Here is a 9,437-nt window from a genome sequence, read left to right as displayed (position 1 = left end):
ACACACACACACACACATACACACACATACACCCCCCCCCCCCCCAATGTTGGATATGGAGCATGTGACCGTTCAGGACAGCCCGTCGTACACAGACCTTCATGGGATGGTACAGCAAGCAACAAATGGCCTGGAGGACAACATGTAGTGCTTGAAATAGATCTAAAAAAAGAAGAAGAAAGAAACGAACCAAACAAACAAATTCAGCAATCTACAAAATTAGGGTGTTGAATAATCTTCATTTCACAAGACGCTTCAGGCTGTGTCACTCAAAAAACGCCCATTAGTTCTGAACAAAGACTGCTCGTTTGCGTTGTGCCCCATCGATGGCATGTGTGGTAACAACCAGAGATATACTGGATGTCAGTTATTGCCCCGCAGCGTTATGAGCAGGCGCAGACTGGGACGCAGCACAACACAACACAACACAACACAACACAATGTCATATGAGTTTGGTAAGAATCACATAGGGACACAACTAACATGGGGTGAAAACGCTGACTTTGCTTTAATCTTTGGAGATGATTACAAATCGGCAGTCTACGTCATGCCAATACTCAAAAAAACGCAAGAAACAAAAAGCGTAACACATTACATACTGTATGCAATTTGCTTAATCTATGCCAGCATAAAACAAACATTTCAGTTAGAATCAGGAATCATCAACCTCCTTTTGATCCGCATTTCATTTGCAAGAGAGGTCAAACAAACATGACTCAATTGTATCTTTTAAATCTAATAAAAAAAAATCCACATCATGCCAGTACACAGCAGGCTGCATTGTGTCACATGAGTTATGCATAACACCAGGATCATTTATTCAGGTAGCCAACGAAAATCATTTGCCAGAAAATAAAAAGGGGGATCTTGTTTGTGGCTTTTTGTCTTCCCTTTCTCAATCTATCATCAATTATTTGCCACACGCTAATGTACCAAATAATAATAATAAAAAACACACCAAAAGAATGAATCAATCTCTCTAAATTGAAATTATGTAACAAAATGTCGCCTCCCGACCCAATGTGCCTAGTTATAGATTTAGCCTTTCTCCAAGTTGTAAGCCTTGTTTTAAACCCGTGCAGCATCACCGGTTGCAAACGGACAGCGGAATGATCAAAAGATCTGCTTGGAAAAACACAAATCTGTCACTGGAGCATACATACTGCCTCAAGTTTTACGGACCAAAAAGAACAAAACAAAACAAAAAAAGTAGCAGTCCCCACAAACAAAACAGCACGCTAAATACAAATCCCACATGAAAGTATTGTAATGTGCATGGATAAGTAGACTTCTGACACCGATGTAGCGAATTCGGGGGGCAGTCCGGGAACCGCCACAGCCGGGACGCGAACCCGTAACACCCACTCCGCAAGCGACAACGTTAACCAGTCGACTAAAGAGTACGACTCGATAGTCAAGAACCAACGTGTCTACTTATCCATGCACGTTACAGTATCATACCCGGATGAAAATCAAACCCACAAACTGTCAAACTGAAACACAATGCACTGCTATTGTAACGTACAGCTGGATCCGGAGAAACGGCCTCTTTGACGGCTCTTACCTGTGCAGAAGGTCATTTGGAGGCGGGGCGTCTCAAACGGCCGGATCCTTCCTTTTACGCGCGGTTATTGCGAGAGGTGAACTGTACTACGCGCGCAACATACGTCAGCAATTATTTTCTCTCGACATCTCGATCAAGTCATCCAACTCGTCTCAAGTTTACTTGCGCTTCTTTCTCTTCTTTTGTTCGACAAACTTTACATTATTCTCTAATATCTACTCTTAATAACATACTCGTCGCCTTCTCTGACAAAGTGAAACATAATTTCATTTAACTTTCCAAACTGAAAATGCAACCAGTCGCAAGGAAATGTTAGGAACACAGAAACTGAATGAGTGTAGAACATTTAGCTGTTTGCCGTGGTCAACTGAGTAGTTCAAATGAAAATGGCGACTGAACACGTCAGTGGGGCCCACAACAGCACCCGTTAACACTACGCCACAGCTTGTTTGGCCGTAACTGCGCAACCTCCCTTCTGCTTCTTCTTCTTCTCCTTCTATTTTATCGGCGCGCAACCTTCCCTCAGCGAGTCTGCGATTTAAACCTGCAGTGCGGAAGTTTTGTCTCCCCCTTCTGGCAGTGAAAGTAATTATTACAGCTCATCTTTCAGCGCTTTCCAACGAGGAAAAGTTACACCAATGGCTATCCGTGTTTGTCCTCGCCGTCGATCGCTTTCTTTTGTTGACTTCAATCCGTCCCCTGAACGCCAAGTTTCTTTTTGCTCTGGAGCATCAGAAACTTTTCTTGGACGCTTCTTAGGTTTTTTTTCCCGCCATAGCATCCAAGCACGGAAGCTTTCCGGCAGGGAGCCAATCAGAGGCATGCGAACGCTTTCGTCACACGGAGGTTCCGTTCTGATAAAGCGATCGTTGCTGGTTGACGTAAAATTTATCACATGCATCACTTCCGGTGCACTAGCGCGGGAATGCAGCGTGGGGATGTCGTCCCAGACACGATTTAAATCTCCGATATACTGCAAAATACAGAGAGATTTACCTTACCTGGTGGTGACAGACTTAGTCATCGTTGTGTGAACAAGTTTGGCAAAGGCTTGAGTGTCACGGACATTTATTTATTGCCTAAATCTCGCATTTTAGCTTTACCAAAAACAAAAAAAGGTCTACGTCTTGCTGCAAGTTAGGCGGTTACAGTGACCACAGTTCTTTGTAATGGCAGCGGTTCAGATAAAAATGGCCGCCGCTGTGACCGTCCTGCTATGTTGATTTGATTGGGAATGTCCGTTCTACTCATCCAATTTCTATGGATAGCAATTAGAGGGTTTACAACAAAATTATAAGGGCTGATATGCTGGCAGAATAATTGAAAATGTCCAGCGCTGCGTGTTGATAGCATGCAAAGTAAATAATTTCAGTTAAGCTGTACTGTTACTTTGTGTTGGAGACAGGGGAGTAGAAAGTTCTGCGAATAATAAGGGTTTTTTCCCGTTAACAAACATTCTTTAAAGTCTTTTTTTTGTTTTGTTAGAATATCCACCTGTGCCTATTTAATGTCAACCTACCTTCTTTAAAATAGTGTTTTATTTCTCGTTCTCCTTTTGTGTATATATTCATTGATGACTATTTCACTTTTCTCAAGAGGCTGATAATGCATATACTCAAAAGTATTCAAGAGATACAGCCATTTTAGTTTGGAAACATAATTTGGGCTCAGAAATCAAAAGATGATCTTAATGGGTTAACAAAAAAAGCTTAATTTGCAGTTGAATCTAAGACTGGATATTTAGGCAATGGGATTATTTTCATTTAAGGTCACGCAGGCTTTAGTATGCAGCCTATCGCTTCCAAGTCCAAGTGGTGTTGCTGGTGCACACAGCCTTGAAAGTTGGCTTTGCCAAAGGCCTGTTATACTCAGTGGACCTGAGGTTTGCATCTGTCATGGACCTCTGCGGCTGCCACTGTCTAGGCAGGGATCTGTAACCAGCAGGACTGGCAGGGGCAGAGGCGACGCTCTTGGTCGGGGATGAAAACGATGGCAGAGGAGCCTGACTTGAACCACGACTTTGGCTCCAAGTCTGGCTGCCAGTTTTCTGGTGGGGCTGGTTGGACACCCTGGCTTTCCACTCTGGTAGCGGCTCTGGGAGAAGTTTGCGTTGTGCCGCCTGGTGGACATTGGTTGCGATGGCCTGCTGAAGGTTCTGGAAGGCGAAGGCTTCGTCCACTAGACCCAGGGGGTGGCGGGAGGCGGCCTCCCACGGCGTCGGGGGTTTATAGCCCTTTGCCAGCCAGGATGTCCGCCTTTCCGGGGGAGCTGTGGAGGCTCGAGCTGGAGGCTTTAGGGAAGAAGAAGAAGCAGACGTCGATTGCTGGCTGAGAGACTGTGCTCTGGCGGGTGGAGAAAGGGAATAGCTTCTGCCAAATGCCTGCAAAGAAAAAATCCAGACATGTTTACTTTTAGCATGAGTTCGTTTGAGTTTAGATGTCTTTATAGCCCTCCAGCAAAAACAAATCACAGTGCCAACTTAAGATTTTTGAAAGATGCAGCAGCTCTTCCCCAACACATTTGCTTTACACTTGCATTGTAATAATTTAATGTAGCCTTTGCCAATTCTCTGTAAAATATTTCAATGCAAAAAGCATCTGATGGACTACAAGGTGAATTATAAAATATCTAAGCCAAAAGCTTATCTTTAAAGTTAAAAAAGGTAAAATATAGCCTGAAAAACATACTGGCCTTAACGTACAGCCTTTAACATTACATACTGTATATATGGCAAATACAAAAACTTTGATACATGATGAGAAAAATAAAACATGCTGACATATGTTTGAGTATCTAAAGGCCGACTAATGTGAGCTGGTGGAAACTTGGCCACAATCCGAAACGTACAACCTGGCCAGCCACTCCAGTCAAGACACTGTTCACTTGCAGACTGCTTTCTAGTTCCTCAGAACAACCATCTCAGGAGTCATGCCTGAGCCACATTTAGGCTGTTTGAACTGGCTCTTCCCTCTCTGCTTTGCAGATTAGACAGCGACAATTTTCAAGATATCTACCAAACAGCGAGTTGGAAAAAAAATCTGCTCAGTGGTTGTTATCCAGACCCTTTTAAAGTCTCCATTAGCGGATGTCCCAGACAGGGAGGGAAGAGCAAACCGCATCTGCACATTAGCCCAAATTGATTCAATGGACATTCTGATGTACAGGGTAGATGTGCAATGGAAAATGGAAGTGCTGCCACCATCTGGTGAAAATCTGTATGAGCAGCCATGAAAAATAAACAAAGCAATAAAGAAAAAGAAAACATTAGCAACTGACAACATGAGGAATGGAACTGAATGAGGCTTTAAGATGTGTATAGCTCGCTGGCTCTATAATCTGGTATGACCTGGGGTAATTGTAAGACGTATTTGAGTTGAATTGACCCTGTTGCAGCAAGTAGGGATAGATGGATTAGTTAACAGTCTGAGATAATGTTTTAATTCAAGAAATAGGGACAAGTAGAGTTGTCTCCATGAATGCAGGTTTGCACTGACCTCACCTCTGAATATGGGAGATGAGATTTAGGGGTATAATTCGGGGCAAATCGATTAATCGGTGTATTTGATATCTAGATGGGTTAAATCAGTAGTTTAATAGAGAGATAATGTATATGGTGATGACTTTAAATCACGTCCATTTCCTTTTACAAAATTATGGCTGGGATGAAGGGGATCATCAGGACAATGCCAATTTCAAAAGGTGATTTTTTTAAAAATTGGACATGAATCTGAGCAGGTCTTTATTTATTTGTTTGTTTTGTTCAGGCTGATGTTTGTTTGCCTTATTGTACATACAGTATAATACATCCGTATTATGAGCCTTGAATTGTAAAGCCTCTGCAGCTTCTCAGAAAGGATCCTGACTGTTTGGGGTTGGATGAGGTTGGTGGGAGTGTCAGCTCTGGACTGGATGTTTCAAAATCATGCCTCGAGCAAGTGTGAATTAGTCTCTGGGTGGAACAGAAAACCTAATTAGATACTTCAGTGTCTGACCACAATATTTTGAACATCCAAGTTTGCTCTTGATGATGTACCATATGTGCTACATTAGATTTTTGTACTAAAATCTCACTTGCCTGAGAATTAATGCAGTACATAATACAACTGCTGACAAAGATTGTGTGCAGTATTATTGCATCGTTAACTCTAATTGCGGTGTTCAAGACATATTCAGCACTGCAGCTAGCCCTTTTCCACAAGCTCTGACCTTGTTTATGGGCAATGATTAGTTGGCCTGTTTATTGATCTATTTTTTAATTCTATTTTTAGAGTTGATTTAATTTAGTCTTATGAATATAAAATACATTTAATTTTGGGGATAAGAAATTTAAGTTTAAATTGATTTTTAACAATGCAAACATAGACATTTTTGTCTTAACTGAGACCCAGGGAAAAATACGTTTTTTTAATTTCTATTTTTTTACACAAATTAAGTGTTGGGTGGTAAAAAACACATTGCAGAGAAAAAAATGTTAAAATTTGATTTTACTCAAATTTTACAACATGACAACAGGATTTAACTGTTCTCAAGCATGAAACATTTAACAGCTGAGTATGTACATGGAAAGATCCACTGGAATCATCCAGTAAAATACAACACCACAAACAAAACAAACAGCAAATGTAGATTTTCCATTCTTATGTATTAACTTCACCATTTTCATTAGACGTTTGACTCTAGATGGTATTTCATGAAGCATTCTGACTTTTTGGAGACACAGAGGAACATGTTGCACTTTAAGCATCTCACAAAGGTTTTGCTTTTGCATCCAGGGATTGTCTGTGAATGTTCTCATTCATCCAGGTCATGGTTATCCAAAGGAGTTGAATGAAGTGCAACTGGACTTGGTATATATCCGTGAAGACGTTTCGCCTCTCATCCAAGAGGCGAAACGTCTTCACGGATATATACCAATATACCTTGGACATCCAGGGATTCTGCATCTGGAAGCATTTGGAATGTTGAGCATTTGGGGCAAATGGATTGCACTGTATTTACATATGCTCTCATCTGGGTGGGGCTTCTTTTTCTTCATTTCTGGAGAGAATTCTTCGTCACTTGAGTCATTTTCATCTCGTTGACATGCCTGTGCCTGGGATATCAGTTCCTCAGCCAAGAGGAGTTTGAACTCCAGGTATTGGGAGGTTTTCTTTGCAGGTTGTTGCAAGGCCTGGCTGTCTTGTTGGTACTGAATCCATGAGTTGGTGATGGCTACATCAGTGAAGTGGAGCATGGTATGAACAGTCCACTTCTTGGTGTGGCTGGACATTCTGTAGTAGCTGAGCATGCAATCGCACATATCAACCCCCCATGTTGCTGTTATATTCCGCTACCACTGCAGGTCTTGGGACTTGGACTTGCTTGTCTTCTTTTTTTGACCATCTGGAACAGGTGTTCTGGGGCTCAATCCCATGGATGGTTGATACCATGACAACAGGCTTATTGTCCACCCACATGGTGAGTGCAATTTCATGAGGTCCCCATACAATCATTTCTGATGACCCTCTTCCTTGTTTGCTCGGGACCTTGTCAGCAGTGAAGTGGCACTGCTTTGGGATTCGATTCTTCTGAATTGTTCCTGTAGCAGGAAGGCCCCTCTCCAGAAGAGCCTCCTGAAGCTTGATGGTGTTTAAGTACCAGTCAAAGTACACCGGTGTTCCTCTGGGAACCATCTCAGTCAAACGCAGGACTGTATTTGCACCTATTCCCATTTGCTGGTCTTGAGTGTAGGTGTTCTTTCCCTGGTAGGTCTCAAAGTCCAACACAAGGCCACTTGGCGTTGCGAGAACAAACACCTTTAATCCTGTTTGATTTGGTTTGCCGGGAACCATTTGTTCGTCAATGCAGACCTTTGCTGGCCTGGGCGGACTGAGGTAACCTTGGAGCATTGTCTTGAGGAGTGGTCTTACTTTCCAAAGCAGATCCTTTTTCTTCTCATCTTCTGGCACATCCAGATCATTGACCACTTTGAGGGAAGATCTGATCTTTTAAAAACGATCTTATGTCATGGAGTCATTTATAATTGAGACTCTTGTTTTGGCGACCCAATACATTTTAATTCTTGGATATCCAAGGCATGCCATGTACACTGAGATTCCTAAAAAGGTCTTGATCTCTTCTGGTGTTGTGGTCAAGCTGCAGCCTAAATCCTGTACCATGCACTGGTTGGTGAAGACAGACAGATCCTGAATTAGCTGCTCATCGATGTACTGCTGGAAGTACTGCAGTGAGGTCCAGTCTCTACAGCTAAGGGCAGCATCACCTCATGTAATTCTGCATTCTTCCAACACAGGCATGAACCTTAGGAGAAAGACAAAGCACAATCAATAATTTAGCACAATTTACAAGGGATAGTTCACTTGAGAACAATTTTTCACTGTTTTATACGTCCATCCTTCTAATAAATGTCTTAACATTTTTTCCTCATTGTTTCATTAGGTTCAAAAATAAAATGTTGGGATCTATTTCCTGGAACACATCTCTGTAGGTTATCTGTCCATTTTTGCACTGGTTAAAAACCTCAGACCCCGTCGTGTTGGTTTTTGCCCACCTCTTGGTCCACCTCAACTGGGTCCTCCTCATTTGAGCTTTCACCCCCCCTCTTCTGTCTCATCCTCTCTCTCTCTGGACTCTCATACTCTGATAAATCTATGTCTGAATCTCCCTCGATGATTCTGTTAAGAATCCTCTCTTCCTCCGCCATAGAGCTGTCTACTAAAAAAATGTGAAACAAACAGAAGTACAAAGTCCTGACGTCCACTACAGAGTACATTTATAAATTAGCGTTTTTCAAATGAAAATAAATAAGCTCAGTTCTGAAAACTCCCTCAGATATTCCTGAGATGTTTACTTACTCGAAACAATCGAGATATAACATTTTTTTTTCATTTATGACTATCATGCTTACCTTTATTTTTCCATAAAACGTGCTCGCTGTGATGGCAGCCATTTTGAAAAGACAGGCACAGGCAAGGTGGCAAGGTCACCCCCCACGTGTACACACACACACACACAAACGCGTAATGTCATTTTAAAGCCCCTGTTGTCCTCTTTAAGGAACAACAGGACTTAACAGAGTGGCATGTATCGTATGAGAGATGTGAGCAAAAACGTAATGTCCACTCTAGTGGACAAAAATGAATTACTGGGTCTCAGGAGGAGCCTGCAGTAGCTAATACTGAAAATTAAAATGCAAATCCTTCCGCCCCTCTCTCTGCTACCTCGTATCACTCCGCTAAAGCCCCTTCCACCAAATAACACACGCATCGCTCTTCAGCCCCTAACATTCGTGTACAACTGGGAATATGGCGAAGTGGCAAACGTGTATCGTAGTTGATAAATCTGTTTATTTTTTCAGCAAATCTCTTAGTTACACTAATAATGTTCATGTTTATTGTAAAGCGACTTTGAGTGTTAGAAAAGCGCTATATAAGTTTGATTTATTATTGTTATTGTTATTTCTTTCATGTTTCCTGTTTTACATCCTGTAGAGCCGGGTCCAAACTATGGACCAGAGGCACTATAGGACAGATGTCACTTGATTGACAGTACGCATCGTATTATTATTATTACTATTATTACTGTCTGAAGTAGGGTTAGGGTTACAATAACGAGCGACCAGCAGGGTTTAGCGAACTGACAGCGTACACGAGTATCTGCATTTGGAGAACAGCCAATAGGAACGCCCCCTCTCTGAACTGACCCATGATTGGCTAAAGTCTTCCGTCCCGGGTTTTTTTTTATATACTTTATCAATTCCCAATTAATTTAATTGGGGATTATTATTTATTAATCCCCTTGAGCAAGCCCAATAATTAGATTTTCTAAAGCCTGAATACAGAGCCAAGAGGAGGTGCCGAAGTCTAGTTTGCT

General features: G+C 41.9%; 1 protein-coding gene across 2 annotated transcripts in view; it reads right to left on the bottom strand.

Annotated features, from left to right (window-relative positions):
• Positions 1-264: 264 nt before the first annotated feature.
• The window catches only part of LOC130130623 (synaptopodin-2), a 34,355-nt gene continuing 25,182 nt past the window's right edge, over positions 265-9,437 (bottom strand). For both annotated transcript variants that reach the window (XM_056300369.1, XM_056300370.1), the window contains exon 5: positions 265-3,945. In XM_056300369.1, coding sequence (XP_056156344.1) covers positions 3,358-3,945 — 588 coding nt within the window. In that variant the 3' untranslated portion in view covers positions 265-3,357. The remainder of the gene's footprint in view (positions 3,946-9,437) is intronic.

Source organism: Lampris incognitus, chromosome 20 (genome assembly GCF_029633865.1).
Source record: "Lampris incognitus isolate fLamInc1 chromosome 20, fLamInc1.hap2, whole genome shotgun sequence".
In the NCBI taxonomy this organism is placed as follows: Eukaryota; Metazoa; Chordata; class Actinopteri; order Lampriformes; family Lampridae; genus Lampris; species Lampris incognitus.
This window is presented reverse-complemented; position numbering and strand designations above follow the sequence as displayed.